The sequence below is a fragment of the Leguminivora glycinivorella genome, chromosome 13 (assembly GCF_023078275.1).
Source record: "Leguminivora glycinivorella isolate SPB_JAAS2020 chromosome 13, LegGlyc_1.1, whole genome shotgun sequence".
Taxonomy (NCBI): domain Eukaryota; kingdom Metazoa; phylum Arthropoda; class Insecta; order Lepidoptera; family Tortricidae; genus Leguminivora; species Leguminivora glycinivorella.
The window spans coordinates 11,579,111-11,603,188 of NC_062983.1; the positions used below are offsets into that span (position 1 = coordinate 11,579,111).

Sequence of the window (24,078 nt, forward strand, 5' to 3'; positions counted from 1 at the left end):
AGAGCGGTTGTTCTCTGTCGCCGACGCGCGTCGCGGGCAAGAAAGACCATTCTCGAACATTCATACGAACGGTTGATACTCGTATTCTACAGCCATGACATGCTGGATACCCAGTTCACATTGTTAATATAGTTATTGCTGCGGTTACAAACGCGCACATTACGCCGCGCCTAATTTCAACGACCGCGGGGGCGTCGAATGTCTCGGGTGAAACTGGCTTAGGTAAACCTACTATTACTGAACGCGTTCCCACAATTCATAACATGAGACTTCTAAGTTTACAGGGACCTTGTGATTAGGTTTAGGTAGAATCTGTCTGTGAAATCTAACTCCTCTCTGAGCACTGTGTCGGTCATTGGTCAAAGCGTAAAGTCTATTTTCATAAAAGAAAATAGGGTTTGGTTTGGCTATACATCCACACGTACGACATTACAAAGAGAACTTATTTAGGCGGATTACTAATACAAGTGACATACCCGTAGGACCCGTAGGTATTAATTAGCAGTCTATAAGTGCTTACCTACAACTGAACTGAACATTTTTTCGCATTAAATTTCAGCCAACATATCCTAACCTTCGTCGTCTCTCACCACCATATCAGTGACTAACCCAAAGACCACCAACAAAAGCTGTAGATGTAATGTATAATGTATCTAATAGGGAAATCCAAGCCCGTCCTTATAACTGTTCGTCAGCATGTTCAAGTGCCAGTGCTCGATAAGCGAATGGGTTAACGTGGCCACGAACGTGAATGCTTCAGTCCACCGACGCTGTTCACAATAAGTCGATCAGGTCAATCTAACTTAAGTATACTGATATCATTAGGACATCTGAAGGATGACATTCGGGTATCGCGCATTTTGGTCGTGCTTGCCCTTAGCTGTATTGGCATGGGGAAACGCAAGATGACTGAATCTTTCGGATATTACGTTTGAATAGGCCTGGATATCGGTATCGTGTGCGTGCCTGTCCTCATCCTCATTACCGCGTGTCCGTCTACCTGCTGGCTAATTGTCCCGCGATTTCTTACGCGAGCCGGCGGTACCCGGGCTTCGGCCGCAGACCCGAGCCGATATTTTTTTCATTAGCTGAGTGATCCGACAAATTAGCCACGTCTTGCATGTTTTCTGAATACTCGAACCTAAATTCCTTAGCCTAACAGATATATTATTATCTTCTTTGGCTGTTTTTTATTCGCTACTAACGTCTCTCGTTGTCTAACTCTATACGCATTAATATCTAAATCAATGGCAATCGCTATATTGCACGAACGATAAGAGGTGTTCGATTCAAATTTCAAATAACAGTCAATTCTTGTTTAGTGCAGGTAACATTTCGTAGCTGTCCTGTCTCCTGTCTAGGCTATGCTGTCAAGAGTGTCGTTCAGTTAGCTTTAGTTCAACGGGTTGCCGGTCGCAGCGGCTTGAGTTTCGCCGCCGCGCCACTACGTGCCACTACCGACGTTGCCACATCCGACACACAAGGATTTTGAATTTTGGATACAAACACATTGATATTTGAATGCAATATGTGTATCAGTTCAACATCTTAGTAAGCGAATTAGGAAAAAAAAAATTGTATTAATTAGTATCGTTTAGAAAATTCAGGTGAAAAAAATAATAGGTAGGTAAGTAGTGGGTTATTTGCGTTCGACAGAAGCCAGTCCTGCTCCTGTGAAACTGGTGTAACTTGGCAGACATTCAGATGTACTCTGTGTGTAACCACTGGTCAAACTATAATAGGAATGTAAGTATCGATAAACGTCGTCTAAAATGGTCAACTAAGGATAGATTGGCGTGGGTCGAAGTGCATCCAAGAAGGGCAGGCGCCACATAAGATAAGAATAGCACACACGAGGAATTCGCCCGTCGCTGTCTAACTCTGCTTACTCATGACAGTGGCGCCCAAAAATAAGGATTGCGCAATAGAGGTTGTTGGGGCATTGACTGAGAGTCTATATCAAGGAGACTGGCACATCTGATCTGACAGCTAGACTTTTTGTCGCACGAGAAAATAAATACTTAGGTCCGAAATATACTTCCTGAGTAGAATGTATGTTCTGCAAGCAGAAGGTCCTGAAATAAGATGTGTTAAGATTCGATTTTGGTCGGTCGTTTTACCCGTCGCGAGTGGCCTGTGCAAAAATGTTAGTACACGTAAAGCCAGGTAAATCTTCCGTATGTACGAGTATGTAGTGGCATGTAGTTAATTTTCATATCCAGTGTCAGTAAAAGGATTGTAAAATTTGGAATTTTCTTTTTTCATAGTATTTTAGGTATAAAGGATTCATTACTCGTTACTTTGCTACTGCTACCTATACCAAAAGCCATTTGTGCATAAAGCTCAAACAAAAATGGCGGCATGGGCACATAAAACCGCGGGCGCGTGAACGAGCACCTGCCTAGCGAAATGATGGAATCCTTTAAGCGGCAAAAAATCGCGAGCCGTCCCTTTCACGTGTCGCCTCCGTGCTCCGTGGGCGATGGGGTGCACATCTGCTTTAGCGCCATACAGCTATCTATGGTAGACATTGGTAGCTAGTAGCTGCCTATTTCCTTACTGAAAAGAGACAAGACACACCAACACTAATGGCCAAATAAGCGATACTGTTTGTAAAATATACACGCGGTCAACAAATTAGATCACTGTAGTGTTTTGTCATAGACCCGTGAAAATTTAATTTGACACTCAGTGGCACTCGTTATTCCGGTCCGATCACGAATTCACGATATTAGATCCTTTAAAGTGGGTCGTGCCGAAATGACCCTCTCTTTGAAGAATGTATTGTGTAGTTTCAATTCTAAATCAGATGTTTCTAATACATAGATATAGATACCTAATGAATGATCGACCTTTCCATCACATTCTTGAAGGGTTATTCAATTTTTTATACTGTTAAAGTAGTCAAAGTCACATGATTACAACGGACAACGTTCATTAAATCCTGTTCGTCCGTTTGTCTAATACGCGTTCGGTTCGGCAATTGTTCATTGTATCTACAGTAGGTACATTATGTACCTAAGGTAACGGACCCAATCATGGACAGTTTAAGGAAAATTTTCGCCTGTTTTTGATATTTCACTCATAAATGTAAAAATTCTACCGCTAAGCGTGTTAAATCATGAATGTCCTATCCTTCTTTTACATTTCAAGCGTATTGTAGAATGGATACTCCTATTAGTTTCTTCATACTTAACAAGTTAAAACTAGGTGTTTTTTCTCCAATTATGGACGGCAGTTCTCCAGTAATGGATCCCCCATTATGGACAGTGAAATAAGTTTAAAATTTTACTTTTAAAGCCAACTGATACTCAATGAGTCAATTTTATATACCATAAATACAATTAGTTTGAGTTATTTTAACATAGAATTGTTTCTTGTAAATTTTGGTTTTGTAAATTGTTCCTTGTCCATCATAGGAGGTAGGCAGTTTTTCGGTTCCAGTAATGGACACTCGCAAAATAACGCCATTTCTTTATATCTTTAGAGCAACAAGCTAGTATGTTTTATACCTTATCTCATGCTTAATGCAATAAGTAAAACGCATTCAAGTTTACACCGAGTATTATTTTTTTATTATTTTATACATGAACTCAACTCTCTTAGCCACATTACTAAGAATTCGTCTTGATATTTTTTTCAGTAAACTGATGAATTTTATCTTGTCCCCAAATCCTTCAGAAATAACCGAATTAATTGAAACTTCAAAATGAAACAGCTCTACAACTCTAGTTTATGGTACATAGCCGTTAGTTTTTAGAAACTAATTTTAGATACTTATTTTTAAGGATTTGTGTTTTTTTGTCCATAATGGCATCACCGTCCATTATGGGGTATTTCACCTTAATACCCATACCCACCCAGGCGACAGAGGGCCGCGCCGCGTCGCCCGCGCACGCACGGCACGGCGCACCCTAACAATTAGTTTTTACGCGGCGGCGCGAGGTTGCTTGTGCTATTACTGTCACCATTGTCACCAGCAAGCATTTTTCTCACTGAAACCAGTATAATTAGAATCTTTGATAACATCTTCTATGACGACGAAAGAAGTCCTAATACCTACATTAAATATTAATCATGTTCAATTTGAACAGTTCAAACAGATAGGTCTCTACGTACAAGCCTAGTTAGTCTGCAACTCTGCAGTTCTACAAACTTTACAAAGTGATGATGACTGTAAATATATATAAGCTCATTTTCAGTTTCGTGAGTTCAATGTCACGTGTATCGTGAATGGCATCTGCCTCTTTTGACACTGGCAGATCAGTCGGATAACGAAAACATACATCGAATAACTAAAATTCGAACCGGACAGCTACTTAACTGTGCTACGCACACAGTTAAGTAGCTGTCCGAATGCACAAACGCTCACGAAACGCTCACGATAATATCTCTTTCGTAGCTATCTATCTCTGACGCTCTTGCACATTGGCGCGACAGAACCAGACTACCTTTCTGCAGCGTTTCGGTGGCGTTTCCATTCGGCTACGGGACCTGGTTCACACGACATCAGTCGTAGGCCGTAGCAAGCGCTCGGTAAGCGCCGGGAACGAAGTATTGGAGATAATCATTTGCCCGCGCGCACGCTACAGCGGCGCGGCCGGCGGCGGCCATCTTTTCCCGGAAAACGCGACAATGCCGCCATTGCCGCCGCCGCGTTACGTGCGCGTCTCTAGCCATGGTGATTTAGAAAAAGCTATGTGCATACGCCTGATATATAGGTACTTCGAAACTTGAAATTGTCTATGCAGCGAGTTGATCGCACAAAGCGTGGCCGTGATATCTTAAACTTTTTTATGATAAGTGTAGGAGGCAAGAAGAAGAGAAGTAATCGACTGATGGTAAGCGATTATCGCCGCCCATGGACACCGTTTTCTTCGTCTTATCGGTCTGGAAATAGAGCAGGCGACTCTCACGACAATAACATGAAATACCTTTTAAATTATGTCTATTAAAAGAATATCAAAACTAGCTGCAGATTTTGCTTGGGCCGCAGCCACCTCTACGATACGAAAACGAAGACGCGGCGGTGTCCGTTCGCGGCACTTCGTTGGTTTAGTAAATAATCAAAACAGCTCGTTTATAGCAGCAAATTAAATCACCATATTGATTACACACCTACCCAGTCGAACCATACTTTCATGTAAAAAAACGCGGACCTACGAGTATTAACTCTCCCTCTGAATAATAATACCCAGTACGGGGGCGCGTTGTCCGACCGAGGTCCGCGGCGCGGCGCACGGCGCTTTGTTGCCACTTATTACGGTTAAGTAGTTAGGGACGGACGGGTGCGTCACAATGCCGCTTCTCGGAAATCCCTTATCGAACGTGCGCAGCCGCGGGTAGAATGCAATTCGGTCCGTTCCATATTTGAATTATCTGACGAGTCGACTATCGCGTTTGGATTTTTCCAGAGGTGTATTCCAATGTCACACGATTACAAATACTTTGGTTTCAGAAAAGACGTCTGTTTAGATAGTCTTTCACATAGGATAGGCGGCGCGCTGCTCGAAAGTCTGGTCTGAATACTCTGAATTCAAGTTACGTACACCATATCTAGAATAAGTTAACAAGGATTCATTCAATCAGGCTAATTGAGAACTAGTAATGTACCTTCAAAGTTCCAAATGGTTGATTTACGTACACTTTTCAAGTTCTCATCTTATCGAATGGGAATGTACCTAAGTTTTCGATTTCCCCCATGAAAGTTTTGATTATTTGCTGTCAAATTGACCTAAAGTTTACGAGAACTTTTACACTTTTTAGAAACTTTTCGCAAATTGGATTAGGTATCCGGTAATTATTACGTTCCGTATATTTTGTAGCTACGCTAAAAGTATGGTTGCAAAAATTCTACTGAAGTAGGTACCTACTATTATTACGTATATGGTACATATAGGTAGTGGAAAGAGACACACATAATAGTTATTTGTTATACAAGGGCGCAAAGTTGTATTTTAACGCCGAGTGTGGAATTGAAAAACGAGCAAGTGAAAGGATTCTATAGTTGAAGTTCGAGTGAAGTATAGAGGTGGTGCGAGAATAGAATCCTGAACTTGCGAGTTTTTTAACACACGAGAAGTAAAATACATTTGCACCAGAGTGTAACACAAAACTTTTCCCCTCACTATAGCGAGGAAACAACAACGCAAAAAATGCGTTTATCACTGCTTCCAGTAGTTCCACAGGTGGTAAATCATCTTTATTACTAGATTCAACTACTTTTATCAATTTTAAAGCAGTTATTTTTACTTTATTCAAGGTCAAATTACTTTACCCACTAGTGGATAAAATGCGTTTTTACCCGCTGGTATTAAAGGACAAAACACGTGTTTCCGAGCTATTGAGGGGAAAATGTTATTTTAATACCTAAATGTCTTAAATTTCAAGATTCCAAAGCTACCTAGCAACAGTACCAACCATACAGTCCGAATTCATGAACGCTTTTCTTTTTGTACTCCGAAACAAAAGATGCTAATGCCAATAACGCTGATAAGGAAACGTCGAGCGAGCTAGTATAGGTACACTCTGATAAAACGTTAATGACTTGCAGCGCTAATCTCTAATTACGTGCAGGTTAATTATGGTAAGTAGAAAACGAAGAAGTGGTGCCTTTTAAAACGAATGTATAAACTTTGACCCTTCCGAATATATCTAAGATCCAAGTGAAAATTTCTAAAAAATGTACCATGTGTTAATCGAATCGGCCATGACAAAAACCTGGCTTGTGAAATAACATGACATTTTTTTTCAATTTATTGAGAAACAAACAGTCTTATAAAACATGTATGTAAATATGCTAAAAGCTAGAATTTCTTATAGAATAGACCTATAGTTTCATATATGTATGTAAATATACTTTTTTATAAACTTAATACTATGAATATTAGTTACATGACAACTGCAAAAAATCTAATACAAAAATAAGATAAGACCGAGAATAGCTGACCATAAACTTTAAAAACTTTAAAATCTAACTCAGTAAAGAAGAAACACTTTTCTTAAATATTCCTAACGAACTGCCAAAAATATCAGTGTTCATACAGTTTTCATTGTACGACCTGCATGCGCGTTTGATATATGATTGCTGTGCATACTTGGTACGACATCTTCCAACACTGAACAGCATTTTGCTCCGACAACCACGTTCTGTTCTACGAGGCACTCGAAACCCTATATTAATATGTAGAATTTCAGGGGCATCTACATGATTGTTGACGATTTTGTATAAAAACACCAAATCATTGCATGATCGCCTTAATGATAGCGGCTGAAGTTTATGTCTTGAAATTGATGAGGCGTAATCTCCATATCTACCTCTAATTCGGAATTCCAGAGCTTTAATAAATATTTTGACATGTGTAAAGACAGTTCATTAAGACGATACAGGAGGGGTCAATTCTCCATACAAACGCTCTCGACTATTTCCTCCCTGGTTTTTGAAGATAGAGCAATGATTTTTTCAACCCAGATTACTTAATATTATTTTCCCCTCACTAGCTCGGAAACACGTGTTTTGTCCTTTAATACCAGCGGGTAAAAACGCATTTTATCCACTAGTGGGTAAAGTAATTTGACCTTGAATAAAGTCAAATTAACTGCTTTAAAATTTATAAAAGTAGGTGAATCTAGTAATGAAGATGATTTACCACCTGTGCAACTACTGGAAGCAGTGATAAACGCATTTTTTGCGTTGTAGTTTCCTCGCTATAGTGAGGGGAAAAGTTTTGTGTTACACACGGGTGCAAATGTATTTTACTTCTCGTGTGTTAAAAAACTCGCAAGTTCAGGATTCTATTCTCGAACCACTCGCTTCGCTCGTGGTTCAACTATAGAATCCTTTCACTTGCTCGTTTTTCAATTCCACACTCGGCGTTAAAATACAACTTTGCCCCCTTGTATAACAAATAACTATTTTATCTGTTTCGGACCGTTTCGATTTTATTGATATTCTTATTTTTAAAGACGCTAGAACCCATCGAAAATTCCCAAAAATGGCCTTATTGATTATATTATGGCGCAAAAAAAGGGTGTGGTATTCAAAATTGGTGGCACTTAGCCAAAAAAACTAAACGGTCTAGTACTAAGTATATTAAACTAAAATCCTTTCCATTTTAGCATTTTCGCTCCTGTATCGTCTTAAATACATAGGGCCCAGTTCTAATATAGGCACTAAAACTTTTAGAGTAATATATTCTATACAAGCACCGCAAAAACAGCATTAAGTAAGGCTATAAAATATATAATTTTATATTTATATTCACGTATAAAAATCTCTTTTGTACAATTATTATAATAATTTAGTTACACTACCTACTTGAGTGATTATAATCTCGCGAGCTTATACGAATCCAAAACACAATCTCGCAACCAACCCACACAGCACATCGCACTCTTCAGGTTTCTACATGTCTACTTATAACTGTATCAGATTAAATAGACTAGCTAACAAAAAAATCCATGACCACAATCAAATTTGGATAAGTAAATAGTAACTATTATACTATTATTTTGTTTTAAAAAGAATATTGTGATCTACGAAAGTGGTGACTTTATTTTGATCTGTGAGCACGCACGAGGCAGCAACAGGTAACGGCTCCCTCAGATATTAAATTTGTTTTGTGTATCGCTCTTCGCCGGTCTTTATTAGGGGAGGCATTTTCATTTACAACTCGCTATTGTACCCAGGAGTACTATTCCTTGACAATAAAACAGTGAAAGTGATAATACTGAGTACTTTCAGACTTTCACTTTCTGGAAAAGTTAAGGAAAGCTAGACTTATTTAGTAACTTACTTGGGTATAATTTGGCAAACTGGTGGTGGATATCATAAATTATATTTATAAGCATCAGACAATTTAAGTATTATTCGCACTAAATATTTTAAAAAGTTTGTGAAATCGGTAGATAATTGTATTATAAGGTACAGCGGGACAAATTTCGACTGGGGGGCAATTGTAACTAATCCATTTTTTACATTATACAACTGTCCCCCAGTCGAGATTTGTCCCGCTGTACCTTTTAACTCTTATAAGTAATTTTAAAAACATTAGTGTAAAAACTTTATCCGACCTAGATACTGTTACAAGGTTTTGGATAATTGGTATACTCCTGAATATATTTACTTACATTTAGGTATTAAAATAAATGTGTAAATTTAAAGTTTTACGTCGTTAGCAACAGCTTTATTTAATTCCCAACTTTGAGAGCTGTGCCCAAAGAGTAGGCGTTATCTGTATCGCCTACCGCCTACGCCATATAAAACTAGGATTTAGCTAACACAATTTGCATAATTCAGAATAACTTTGAGTTATCCCGTAATTTAACGCACTGATCCCCAAAACAGAAGCCAAAGGTTAAAGAATAAATTAAGAAATATCAAATTTCGTCGCTTCACACATACGCGGAGCATATCCATACAATTATTTTTTTGTTCCACATTATTATTCATGAGAATCATGAGTGAAAATAAACTCCCGAAAGGTCGCTTCTTACTCAATGGATTGAAACCTTATAAGTCTAAATATAACGTTTGATTTTCTAATACAGAAACTATGGAATAGAGTACGTGCTCGTGAATTGTCATGATACATCATACAGTGACCCTTTCCTGTCTATCTCAGCACCTATTGTCTATGCGCAGGAAATGTAAAAACTAGCATAAAGCATGCTCTCCTTTGTCCGCCGCAACGAGCGCAATGACGTCTCAATGAGCTTTTTTGTGACGAAAAATGCAGCCCCTGTGAGAAGTGACTGGTCTTGCTGATACGAGATCGCTCGAGACTCGAAATGTCAACCGACATATGAAACAATGGCGAACGCAGCCGCTCTATGTGACCGTTTTTAACAATACAATGTAACGATCCTGTACACCGGTCAAATCTTACATGAAAATCGGCTAAAAAAACAAAGTGTGATGTAAAGCTGGATTTTTGGTATGTTATTTGAAGTCCTTGGGGGAATGTAAGACTATGTTTTGCAAGCAAAAAAAAAGTGTGCTAACTTCGTAATTTAAAAAAAAAAGTAAAAAAATCGGACTTTTTTTGGTTTTTATTTTTTTATTAAAAAACTATGCGTTTTTGGTCAAAAGTTGCTTTATAATGTTGAAAGCGCATTAAATTTCAAACAGTTTGACATCTTTTTTATCAATGTCTGTCAAATAGTTTTCGAGATATGAAGCGTCAAAAAAGGTTAATTTTTGACGCATTTATAAAATGTAGCGTTTTGCCAATATTTTTGGACAAATATCTGCAAAATACTTCATGATATGATATATATTGCAATACAACATTGTATAAATTTATTTTGCTTTAGTTTTAGTGCAAGTAAAAGTCAGTAAGAAGAATAGTTACTTTGGTAAACAAAAAAAAATCTACAAATAGAGAAGCCAAGAGTCTGGTAGATTGGTTAAGGTATTAGTTTACGCTAAAAGTTTTAGGTTGAAAGTGTTATCTATTCGATATTACTTTCTTTTTTGATATCCGTTTATCTGATAAAATTGTCTAAGCTAACTTTGCATCGATTTGACTATTTAATTTATGAAGTTTAGTAAATTAATTTAATTTAATTTATTTATTATATCAGACAACAAAGGGCCCATAATGGTTAGTACTTATACATTATTGGATATTTTAAAAACTACCTGTTAGTATAACATAAACAAAAAGTCGACACAATAATACAACAATAAAACACTCACCTAGTGGCCTAAATTAGAAAAATAAAACAGAATTAGTTACATTTTACTTTTTCCTTTTTGAGGGTCCTGGTTCTGCATCTTGATGGCACAACTCCTGTAGTGATAGAAAGTCCATTTGAGTTGTATTTGACCACCGATTGCTGTGGAATAAACTACGGGAACGGAAAGCGCCCACGCCAATTATTAAGATACTGGAGAAGTGGTATTCCCAGCAGAAGAACGTAGTAAGATGGAAGTCAACTCTGTCCACAGCCAGCGGGCTAAACTGTGGCGTGAGACAAGGAGGCAGTATGTCTCCGGCTCTCTTCAGCGTGTACATGGATGGGCTGTCGCAGGCTTTGAGCAGTACCGAGGTTGGCTGCTCCATCAATGGGCAAATGATAAATCACATCGCATATGCAGACGATAATATATGGTCCTACTAGCACCATCTGTGGGAGCTATGCGTAAGATACTTGCAGAATGCGAGAGATACGCCAGCATGAGATACAATCCGGACAAGTCTGAATTTATGCTCATGGAGGCAGCACATATGCCCACACATGTACCACCTCTTTTGCTTGATGGAGTTCAATTGCGGAGAGTACACGAAGTCAGATATCTTGGTCACATCTTGTCCAGTTTAAAAGACCAGGAGGACATAGAAAGGCAGAGGCGAGCCACCGCAGTAAGGGCAAACCTGTTGGCTAGAAGATTCGCCAAATGTAGTGACAACGCAAAACTAGTGACAGCGCAAAAAGACAGCTGTTCCTCAGTGTATACTGTCGAGTTATGGTTCGACTACACCTGCGCGGCGGTGAGAGACCTGCGCGTGCAATACAACACATACTATGTAGTCTATGTACTGATATTTCGTTAAACGGAGAATACTATGATTCGGGCACGTCCACGACAAACGACAACGCTCGTGAGATTGCATCGATGTTATTGACCCTCAGTGATATGCTTTAAAAACCAGTCCGTACAAGAACAATTTCGGAACAATCTGATTCAATTAATGAGGGTTTTCTACTCGTAAATATTTTTTTCCGCCAAGCGTCGATCCTGAGGTCTTTTTGACCGTAAACTTAACTAACTAAATAAATGTTGATTTGATATACGCAAATATGTGACTGAGTAATACTTGAACAGCCCCCAAATAATCATAATTCATTCTCCGCTACACCTCCTGTAAATATATGTAAACTATCCCATTTGGCCATTACCATCCACCGATTATTTCTGATCCAGTTCTGTAAAATATCAACATCCTAAAGGGCATTTCTATCGTTAGTCGTTACTAATCAAGTGATAAAATTTTTGTAAAGCGGCGATTATCATCAAAATTGTTTCGATGTCATCACCCGTTTCGATGTGTTCACTGGACTAATGCAAAAAATGTAATAGCTGAGTATATCTTTGATAGAAGTAGATTTATTCCAAACAACACCAACTAGCTGAATAACGTCTGGATAGCAAGATAGCATATACCAATAGCTAATAAATTACTGCTGAAGCCATTATTTTATTCGATCTTATTAAATAACCATGTTTCTAAAATCACGAATATCGCGATGGTGAAAAATATTAATTGTAATGACCGAACCTCACATTTGTATAGGCCCCATAACCCAAAAGTTTCACGAATCTAATTAAATAAACAACGCAGCGAAAACAAGCATTTCGAGAACAATACGACGATAACTCGACCATTTTACCTGCGCGAACGCATAGGGGCACGTCACCTCTTTGTTATGCAGCCGACCTCCGCGGTTCGCGGAACAGGAAACGCTATCCATAAGGAAAGGGATAACGAGTCCGGGGGACTTGAACTCACGATGTGCACTGGGACACCTAATTAACGGTTGGTAATGGGGTAGTTCAATGGAATGCGAAAGTACGGAAGTTAGTCTATGAATCTGAAGAATGAACCGTCAATGAAGACTGAGCATTTTTAAACCGATGAGTACTTCCATAACTTTCATTCCCCATTTGTAAAAATTAAATGGAAACAGTAGTGCAAAACTATACATGAGCCCGGTTCAGAAATTACGTTTTTGTTTACAGGAACCTTGATTTTGTTAAGTAGACATCCAATCCATATCGTATGATTGCTGATAAGTATATAGTTTGAATCAAGCAGTATAGCGACAAACTCCTGTCACAATCCTGGGAATTTCTAATGGGTATTTATTCCTTTTCAAAGGTGTCGATCTAGAATGTTCTTAAGCGGATAAAATGTAATTTGCGCCATAATACCTATGCTGAACGATCAATTGGTAAAAACCGTGACGCGAACTCTCACTGCGCTGTCGAAATGACCTTCGTGACTTAATAGCCTACACGGGTTTTCAGGCAGTTCATTAAAACAAATCAGATTTTAAAAGTTTGATTAAAACGAAATTAGTCTCTTTAGAGACTATAATATGTATAAAGTAAGCTATCGCTAAACTAGCTGTGAGTATACAAAATTAATATAAATTCACAACTTTAAATAAGGTACAAAACATTTGATAACTGGTATGCACGTGCAAAGGATAGCCTATATAAGCCTCAAATCATCACGATCATCTCAGATTACTTTACAATGTATAATCTACTAATCCTATTAGATACTCGTATATGCCTTGCACTGCAGAGGACCTACCGCGAACCACATTCAACGTATTACTTCTCTATCGCACTTGAAAATTCCGTTATGCAGTACGTAAGTGTGACAGGGAGGGTAATACGTAGAACGTTGTTCGCGGTATTACCTCAGATTTAATCCCGGTTGTCCAGATTCAGACTAGGATGTGCCTGAGGAATGAATCATCCCGATCGCTATCACACGCGGTTTAGGGAAAACCGGTACAAATAACCGGATGACACCTACTAGTATATTTAGCAATTTTATAGTTTGGTTGGGTTATCCTTGGAAACCAGAATTTACTTATAACGAAACTAACCCTGAATAAAGAACTGTTATCTCGCATATATTTTAGTACGCCGTGTAGGTTAGATATGCAGGGCCGTGACAGTATGCGTCAAGCGCGACCTCGCGCTTGCGACGCGGATGCATTTGCGCATGCGATGCAGCCGAGTTTAGGGAAAACAGGCACGTGATCTGGCAGTCCGGCGTCGCATTAAATTGTTCCTAACTATAAATAAATGCAGCCCCGTTTTTACAATTAAAAACTGACCACGCATGTTATGAGAGTTTTTCTTAAATAAGTACGTTGATTGTAAAAAAAACTTAACTGGTTAATACATACATAGAGGTAGGTTTTCTTTGATTATTACATAAATCAAGACGTGTAATATATTCCTTGTAAATTTGTTTACAAGCGAATCTAGTAAGTTGCAGCAAGTTGAGAATAACGCTAGCACTGTTGATAAACGAGACCATTTAAGTGTTATTTTAAACTTCAAACTCGATATTACATTAATTTGAATTTTGACGACCGGTCTGGCTCAGTCGGTAGTGACCCTGCCTGCTAAGCCGCAGTCCTGGGTTCGAATCCCGGTAAGGGCATTTATTTGTGTGATGATATTTGTTCCTGAGTCATGGATGTTTTCTATGTATATAAGTATGTATTTATCTATTTAAGTATGTATATCGTCGCTTAGCACCCATAGTACAAGCTTTGCCTAGTTTGGGCACAGTATAATAAAGAGTACTATCGTACAGTATGGTCACTCCCGCTCCCCGCTGAAAGTGCCACCCACCCCCTCTCGGTTACCTCACAGTTACCGCCTGTCAAAAACGCGAACAGTTGATTACACTCATACAAGCATAGTACGCGTTCACCTACACGAGCTTAGACTGTGTGCTAGGAACGCGCCTCTTTCATATATTTGATCGCCAGTGTCCGAGGTGTGGTTTGGGGCTAAGTTGATCTGTGTAAGGTGTCCCAAACATTTATATTTATATATATTTAAATTATTTTTGCATTCTTCTAGGCTATCCAAATTCGTTACCAACTCAGCTCTATTTTGCAAGACTTGCGTAATCGGTTTTCCTAAGACAACATAAAAATATGATACTTACTTACGTCATAAATTACAATTAGTAATTACTTACGTCGTTTAAAGGACGAAATGATCGAGTTTCTATAAGGATAAAATTATTATTAAGTAAGTACCTGGAAGTAATATTTTCCTGTCAGTACCGGAAATCTAAACCTGAATTGTGACATAATAATATCGCAGTCAACTACACCGGAAATGCTATCTTCAGTATAATGTAAAATAAAATAAAAGAATAACAAAGACTGTGAATCGCTTATAGTACCTACCTATATTCAATATGATATTTTTATGCTGTCACAGAATGTATTAAGTAGCCAAGATATTCCCAGGATGTATTGATCCAACAGTGTAGCAAAAGGTAGCTCCACTCGGCTGAGTCGAAAGCTTGATCAATTGTCACGCCTCGCGCCGCGACCCGCAAGTCCCAGTTGCAACCGTTAGGTCACCTCAGCTCAGGCGCGCCTACGCACGCATTTGAAAGTGTCTGCACACCTTAATCGCACACATCACCGAGTATAGCATAGTCGCTATACTATAACTATGGCTCCGGGCACAGCGCGCTTGTGCAGCAGGTTCGCTACGGCTGAATGTTAGTTGAAAACCGTAAAATTGTTAGGTTCATAAACTTAGAAGCTTCCAGAAGCTTAGGGTTCTCAGCTTCTGCTTCTATTACGGCCAACCTGAATTAATTTGCGCTTAAATCTTGAGGATTAATGATGGAATCGACTTTGTACCACATCAAATTCTTGGGGTATATATTAAAACATTTAAAACAAAAGTACCGGATAGAAGAATGCACACTTTTATGCCTTGCCCTTTATTTATGAAATGAAATGAAATATTGAAATGAAATGAAATGAAATATTTATTTTCCAAGTAGGCATATTACAATGCGCTTATGAACGTCAAATAAAACTACGCCGGCTCTAACCCTACGCCTCAGCCTCGAGAAGATTTCAGTCCCCCCTCAGTTGGAGGGGGGTATCCACTATGGGACCGGCAAGAAACTCGGCGGGCCACTTCTTTTCAAAACATTACATCTTAAAAATATGAACTTGACTGGGGACCGATTTTTGAATCTCGAACGCATGAATTCGCCGTTCGAAAGTCTGTGGAAAACGACGTAATGCTACGACTTTCGAACCGAACCGAAGCTGTAACAACAACTAGGTACCTAAATATCTATCCATAATATCCATATGTCTTTGGTTCTAGAACTTGTCAATCTCTCTCCTTCACTAGTCAGATATAGTTGATCGCTGCACTGTGGACGGACATTCTATGCATTAACCCTGATGAGTGTGCCCGGGCGGTTGTCTGAAGAACTTTCTGTCTTCATAAGTTCATAGTCAACTTCAGAACTTGTCTATTACTTCATGGGCAATTGGGCAGTCCTATGGACCTTCTGTGGCTCGTTTGTCTGGTGTGTGTTCCTGTGTGTCTTGGCCGGTCACTGTGTGTGTCGGCCGAGGCCACACAAAGCCCGCCGTCGTCGATTTACGGCGCGGCGCCCTGCCTGCACTGTATTTCGGGCATTGCCGATCTCCCGCGGCCGGTGAAATTTGGATGTGGTAGTTAGGTTGGATTATTTTTGTTGATAAGTTTTTCGAAATTCCTGTATAAAATTTGTATAAAAACCGGTAGTTTATCTGGTTTTCCCGGTCTTGTCTGAAATTACGTAAACAAGACCTGAGGTCGTAGCAACAGTCCTCAATTAAATGTATCAGTAATCAGTACAAAAACTACAAAGTGGACTAAGACGTAACTAGACACAGGAGCGTGATGAAATGAGTTTCAAAGTTTTTTCAGGATTGGATTCTGTTTAAAAAAAACTCTGATCTACTCATTGATCTACTCATTGACGTCCGCCGGTCTCGACGCATCAGGCTTTGCCCATATTATCGCGAGTTAATTTTTTGTTAAGTCAAAAAACATTGTTTTCGTTCATTTCATCCAGCGATCAGTGTCCAGATTACCTATGCAATCGGTAGGAGTCCCCACAAGCCCACATTCAGGAATTGTCGGAGACATCAACGAACGCTTTATGCTTGCATTTCCATATTCTCAAATACAAATACCACATCCACGCCATCTTCATTCCCACATCCCCGCGTAACGTTCTCTAGTGATTTTGTTATCGGCGCGGCACCCCCCGGCGACATCCGACGCCGCGCGCCATTACCTCCCCCCCTCCGGCCCCTCGACCCCCTCCCCCTCGCTCGCCCACACACTCATTAGCCCGATCGCGAGTGCACTCGCCGCGGCTCGAGTTTTTAGTCGCGAGGTATCTATAGGTCACTTGAGCTGAGTCAGAGCTGACAGTCAAGGATGGGTGCGTCGCTACTGTCGCTAGGTAGCGGTTTAATGTCGGTGACTGGCGAGCGTCCTGGCGAAATCATTTTATATTGCACGTACACATCTACATATTATATGTACAATATGTAATTACTTACCTACATACTCATTCTATTTACCTGTTAATGACATATTCTCACTCTAAAGTACCTAATAAAACCTAATAAAAATTGGTTTTATGATTCTTTACCTCTATATTACGTTGGTCGCAAACAAGCATACGGCCTACCTGATGGTAGGCAGTCACCATAGTTTTGGACGCTTGCAGCTCGAGAGACTCACAAATTAGAACAATTCTAATAAATAAAATAAAAAGATAATTTTAAAGATGCTACGAAATTTATATGATTACATAATTATGCGTTTTCTATAAACCATGCATAGTTACGAGGACACATCCCTTGTTTTGTAGAAGATAAACATAGGTCAGCTCAGTCCAACTAGATTCGTTTTTTTCCGAACTTAGTATCTATGAGTATGTAGAGTGTACACCCTACGTAAATTTTAGAAGTGTGAAAAAAATAGGTAGTGGTTATAGTGGATAGTAGACCCTTAGTTTGATGGCACTTTTCCAAGATTATCAGTTCGCGTTCCATGTTGTTTTGCCGATTGTACAGTGCTGCCTATCACGCGCGAGTTCAAGGCAAAAACCCCGACTTTCCGCGTACAACGTAGGTATTATAGCTATAATGCCATCGGTGCAGTGTCGCAACGAACTACCTATAGTACCTATAGTACGAGTATAGTAGGTACAGGTACTTATATATGCGATCTGTTGCTACGCCATTTTATAATGTTGTATAATCTCTGACGCCTTCAACCTTGGTATTAACTGTTTTTGTAAATAAATAAATATGCATGTGAAATTATAAATGTAGCCCTTTGTGAGCTTTGTTGTAGTAATTTGAAACAATAAGAATATAATATAGGTAGGTACACTATTTAGTAATGAGAATAGAAGATTAAAATATGCCTATTTTTTTCGCACTGAAAATATCGCAATGGTCATTAAGGAGTTTTTACAATTATAATTACTGTTTGAAAGCAAGTCGATATACATAAAAAAAAACAACTGATATAAGTATGCACAACTAGCTGTCAAAGAAACTTTCATAAAATCTAAATCTTAGTGTACAATGTAATCGCGCCATTGTGAATGGGTAGGCGTTATCAAACACCACGCACGTGGGAAACCACGCTTAGGCGACGGATTAGCCACGCCAGCACTTCACAGGTAGTAAACAAAAACCACGACTGTAGTATAAACTTTATAACGAACTTAAAAACTAGAGAGCGTGTTGAAGATTATGATTGTCTTATAGTACCGCACCTACTTCATCTTTTTTCTACAATTGTTTTTGGATTCATGAGTATTCTGTCTGTATGTGGTGTTAGTGTTCACGGCTAACAATGGCCTCCCACGCCGCGTCGAGGCCTCAAGGAAAGCCCTGGACGGCTGCCAACTAATCACCAGGCAGCGACGCACGCCGCCTCACTAATCACTAGCTAACTGCTAACATTCATTACTCCGAGGGCCTACAGATGCCAGCTCATTGTCCAAGTGAATGTCCACTTTGCACAAGAAACTGTGCATCGAAACGGACAACCCGAAAAAACATGCAGTCAACGGCCCAAAACTCGTAACGGTTGTAAAAGAACCATGTTGGCACGTAACCTTTCGTAGCGGCCGCTACGACGCGTAGCTACTCCGAAAACTGAATCGCTAGTAAACACTTATCTAAGCAAACTTTGTTTGTTGAAAGAACAAAAGTGCGTACATAATTAGTTGCTAACTAGTTACTCCGTAGACGAACGCGAGACGATATTAAGAGACAAAGTTTAGTACTTCTACTTTTGAAGGGGGCGTCTTTATTGTTCCGAAAACTTTCCACGGGCGAACTTGGAAAAAGGAGCGTTCGAAAACGGGGCGATTGTCGCGAGGGTAATGGTCGCCGAGAAAGCTGATGCGTCGAAGGGAATTAATTGCAATAATAAAGTGCGGGGGCTAGGCCGGTGTTTACCGCGCGGCGGCGCGGAGGTCGCGGGGCGCGGGGCGCCCGGCCGGACACAAAGGCGAGAAGCGGCCGGCCGCGGCCGGGCCTTATCACCGCACACAGTCGCCGCGCGCGCCCCGCGACGGACGTCCAGCGACCGTGATCAGTGACAGTGATCAGTGAGCGCTCAGCGCACCGTGATACGCTTGTTCAGTGCCAGACACTCCTGCAAGACGGCGGCACTCTCGGACATTGTAAACAGCGCGCACGTGCCGGCTCGCAAGTAAGTTCAGTGCCGAGAAAAGTTAGATTAGTTCACAACTGGGTAAAGACTACCTGTTGTTTAGGCAGGATACCGCAAATTTGCACATCAAAACAAAAACTTTGCTGAAGTTTTAAAGATTCAGTTTTATGTTGTTTTTGCGAATTTGTTTCTAAATTGATTTTACCCTTTGAACCAGCGATGGAAAATTGGGTAGTAGTTAGAGTAGTGTATTTTACCCTAACTTTTCAAAATTAAACCTTGGCACTTGGCCGTAAAATAGTTTATTTTATATTTGAAGTTATAAATATTTTATATAAAATATTCGTGACACTATTTTATGTGACTTCTGCCATTCTGCCTATTAAACAGTGCTGCACATATTGATAATTTGATAAAGTTTAACAGCTACATGCATATTACCTAATCTCTTCTCCATTTTTAAACGGTAACTGATGTTTAAGGCTAATTTAGGCTAATCCAATATTTTCGCTAATATTTTTCTAAAAGTAGGAAAATAAAAAACATAAAAAAGCGCGAAATCATTAGTCTGTAATCAACCAAAAATAGTTGTAAACATGTTTCATATACATAGTTAATACCTAGGCAGCGCTACCTACCCCCAGTTTTTTGTTACTTTTGTACATAACTAACTGGAAGCTACGCGTGGAAATCGGACCCCATAAAAACTAACAGTCATGAAATAAACTAGAAATTAATCAAAATCCCGACTAGCATAAAATTATAACATTACATTACTTGAAACCTTTAAAACGTAACATGAGAATATTTTGCAAATATACGAAACGTATTAAAGCAGATAATTAACACAAAATAAATCTTTAAAAATATGTGAAACAAACAAATCAATTCAATTTTTTTTTAATGTAATAGCTAAATGTAAAACGCAAACTAAAGACAGGACATCCAACAAACAGGAGTAAATAAATAAAATGCTGTCAGAAACGTCAAAACAGTACACAACTGAAGAAGTCCACGATTCGGTACACGCAGCGCCATCTGTCGGTGACCGAGAGCAGAGCGCGCACAAGGTCACCGTGTCAACGACCCGACAACTTTTGCCGCCCACTGTTGTCGTAGGTCATAATTTTATGTCTTCTTTTTGTTTATCTTTTCGCAAGTTTATGGGTTCGCGTAAACTCTATTACCTAAATTGCGATTCAGAAGTTTTGTAACGTTATTAAATGAATAAACGTGTTACCGTCGGTAGTAAAGAATGTTTGTATGCGGTGCAATAGACGCTGATAACGCGCGGTGCAACGTCCGCGTCTGTATTTGTGCAATCTGTGACATTGTAGGTAAACAGGACATTATTACAAAACTAAAGGTATCCGATATGCGACACAAACGAATCGTGGCCTGTGGGACGCGTAACTATAGGAATTGGAAATGTCACTTATTACAAATCATTCAAGTAATGAAAAAAGTTTGTTATGAGAAAAGTTTGCTATTAATTGAAAATATAAACACTAAATTAAAGATTGTTAGCTATTTATTCCTGTCATAATCAATTATGTATTTGTTATTGGGGAATTAGCACCCTTCCCTAAAGGGATCGATCTTAGTGCTCCTTTGCAGAACAATTTTACAAGGTCAAAATTAAATTTAGCCCTTTCATTCTTTCTTTCATTACGGCACATCTCGGAAACTGGCGATCAAATATATGAAAGAGGCGCGTTCCTAGCACACATTCTAAGCTCGTGTAGGTGAACGCGTACCATGCTTGTATGAGTGAGATATGACAGGTCGACTGTTCGCGTTTTTGACAGGCGGTAACTGAGGTAACTGAGGGGGGTGGGCGGCACTTTCAGCGGGGAGCAGGAGTGGCCATACTGTACTATAGTACTCTTTATTATACTGTGATTAGGGTCCGTGTACTTATCGTGTATTGTTGTCATGAAATAGGAATGATACTACTTACTCGTAAATAAATGTGTATTTTGTCACGTCTGAGCAATAGATATAGGTACCTACAAGATCACCAGATTAGTGTACAAATGTTTTCTGTCGTCAATTGTGGCATAGCATCTTGTTGAATTCGCATTATCTCTCGAGCAAATATTTTTTACGGTCGTTAATTACAGACAGTTGTTCTATAGTGTTATAATTTTGTTGCAGAAGGCGAGGTGGTACAATGGCGACGAAGGGCAAGCGTCCAATGCGCGCGCTGACGCCCGGCGACAAGATCGAGGCCATCCAACGCGTGAACGACGGCGAGTCCAAGGCGTCAGTCGCGCGCGACATCGGCGTGCCCGAGTCCACGCTGCGCGGCTGGTGCAAGAACGAGGACAAGCTGCGCTACATGACGTCGAGATTGTCGTCGCCTGACACCGACAAGAGCAGCGACACTGAGCCGCTTGAAAAACGCGCGCGCACCGAGTCGCCCGCTGCGACTTCGCCCGCGCCGCTACCGCACGCCGGCCTCGACCTCTCGGCTCCGGCTCCCGCACCCGCGCACGCCCCGCACCCCTCCCCGCCCGTCGATGCTCCTGTCGAGCTCACCACCCGCCGCGCAGACCCCGCCCCCGCTCCCGCTCCGCCATCCCCCCGCGACCGCAGGCCCGACCCTGGCGCTAGCGTCTCCATGAGTGCCATCAGTCCGCTATCCGGGCTCGCGCATCTGCCTGGTCTTGCACATTCACACCTCGGTCTCAGCTTCAACGAGATCGCCACCAATTTGACACTTCTGGCGCAGCTGAACCCGGGCCTATCGGCACTGTCCGCGCAGCCCGCGAGTCGTGCATTACGCTCTGTGCGCTCTCCCAAGCCCGCACATAATGGCGTCCTAAACATGAACGAACCGAGCAAGCACCGCAGCAAGACCCACCACTACTCTCACTCGGACCCATATTCGAGACACAGCTCCAAATCAAGTCATCACGTCTCGTCTACGACCGCTAACCAGCCGGTCGATGACTCCCTGTGGTACTGGCTCAAAACGCAACAAGCTATGCTCGATCTCACATCGCAGACCACGGCGGCTCACCCTCTAACCCTCGGCAAGAGCGAACCGAGCCTTCCACCAAAGCCTGTTGCGCCAACGGTCCCTATCAGTTCACATCTTGACTACAATCGAAACTCCTGGCTGTGGCAGTATTACAAACAGTTCGGCGGGGCGATGCCTCTGCCGGAAGACAAGCTCAAGTCGGCCTCGCAGGTGCCAAAAGATAAGACATCGGAGAATATTCTGTACTCACACCTAACGAAAGGGAAAACAGAGGAGGAGCGACCTAGCACGAGGAGCCCCGTGCAGCCCCCGCAAAATGGTGACGTGCGAGAGCCGAGGGGCGAAGCGGTGCGCGTGGCCGAGCCCGCCGCCAGCCCCGGCGCAGGCGCCGAAAACAAAGAGCCCACCGAAAACAAGAGTCAGGCCAAAGCGCGCACCGTGCTCGACAGTTTACTATTTAACAACGGCGCGGGGGAGGCGCGAGCCGCGGCCGCACTGCCCGGCGAGTGGGAGGCGGGCGCGGCCGAGGCGCTGGAGCACGGCGACAAGTTCCTGGCGTGGCTGGAGGCGAGCGCCGACCCGAGCGTGACCCGCATGCATGTGCACCAGCTGCGGGCGCTGCTGCATAACCTGCGAGCGCGCCGCGCGCCCGCCGCCACGCTCGATCCGGCGCGTCGCAAATAAGCGGGCTGCACCCGGCCCCCTCGCTACAGGGAATATCTTCAATTATGTGTACATATGTAGTCTACGTCGCCAGTAAGCGTTCACTTGTGATATGTGTAGCCAAATTTGCGTAATTTCTTTGTTCTAAAAGAAAAGCTATGCATTATTTCCCTTTAGTCATAAGACTAGTTAAGACCCGACACTGTTTGCGGAGTTCGTCGAGCCGCTTCGTTGAATGTCTTTAATAATTACAGTTTTCCAGTTTAACAAATATAATAAGTGTAGTGTCTGTTAAATGGATCTTAAACAAATTGATTTCCGATGCACACATTCTGATATACATATAATAATTATTAAGAGTATCGCTGTATGTTGCCATTTGATGATTACATTCCTAGTTGTATCCTTATAGTTTATAGTTGGATCCCTATGTTCTACCTCAAGTCAAAACTTAATGCTAAGTCACGGCGTCATTTCAACCGTTCACTGTGTATTTAGGCGTGTGTGGTGCGTGCAGGGGGGTGTGGGGAGGACCGACGGACAGAGTCCACTTGTCCCAGTCGCGGACAGATACCAAACCAAATAGCGAAAGGATGCGATCGTATTCGATGTGCCAATCGTGCGAACAAGGTAATATTGTTAAGGTATAGATGACTCTATCGCGTTAGAGCTAGACTCGTTGTGTAATTGTTTTCTATTGCTCAGTATTTTATATAGTAGACATTCTCGATGTCACTCGGAATTGTATTATATGTTAAAGTTAACAGTTAAGGAAACTGTGATCAAAATTATAAATTATTGAGAGATTATTAATATTGTAAGTACATTCCTAAATAATAGAGTGTATTATTGTAATGTTAAATATTGTCCACCGCGGCCGCGGCCCGCGGCCCCAACCCAGCTGCTCCAATGGGAGGAACTTTATTTGCATTTCACATTTATTATAAATAAAAAGATTCGAGAGATGATATTTTGTACAAAATTAAAAATTTGGATTATAAAATTATGACTAGTATCACAGAGTTTGTGATCTCGAAAATGTTGATTAAACTTGATTGAACCTTTATGCCATTGACTTTTATTACCCATTACCCTGCATCATGGTCAAATCATTAACCAACCCATTTCTGGCAAATTGCTAAACCAT

At 40.8% G+C, this 24,078-nt stretch overlaps 2 protein-coding genes across 2 annotated transcripts in view; one reads left to right on the forward strand and one right to left on the reverse strand.

The window, feature by feature from the left end:
• LOC125232727 (coiled-coil domain-containing protein lobo-like) overlaps positions 1-24,078 on the reverse strand; it is a 159,199-nt gene that overhangs the window by 133,787 nt on the left and 1,334 nt on the right. The gene's annotated exons all lie outside the window — the stretch shown is intronic.
• On the forward strand, positions 19,053-23,997 carry LOC125232445 (protein distal antenna-like). Its single transcript, XM_048138102.1, has 2 exons — positions 19,053-19,321; positions 21,440-23,997. The coding sequence occupies exon 2, from the start codon at positions 21,456-21,458 to the stop codon at positions 22,950-22,952; it is 1,497 nt and encodes a 498-aa protein (XP_047994059.1). The 5' UTR covers positions 19,053-19,321; positions 21,440-21,455; the 3' UTR covers positions 22,953-23,997.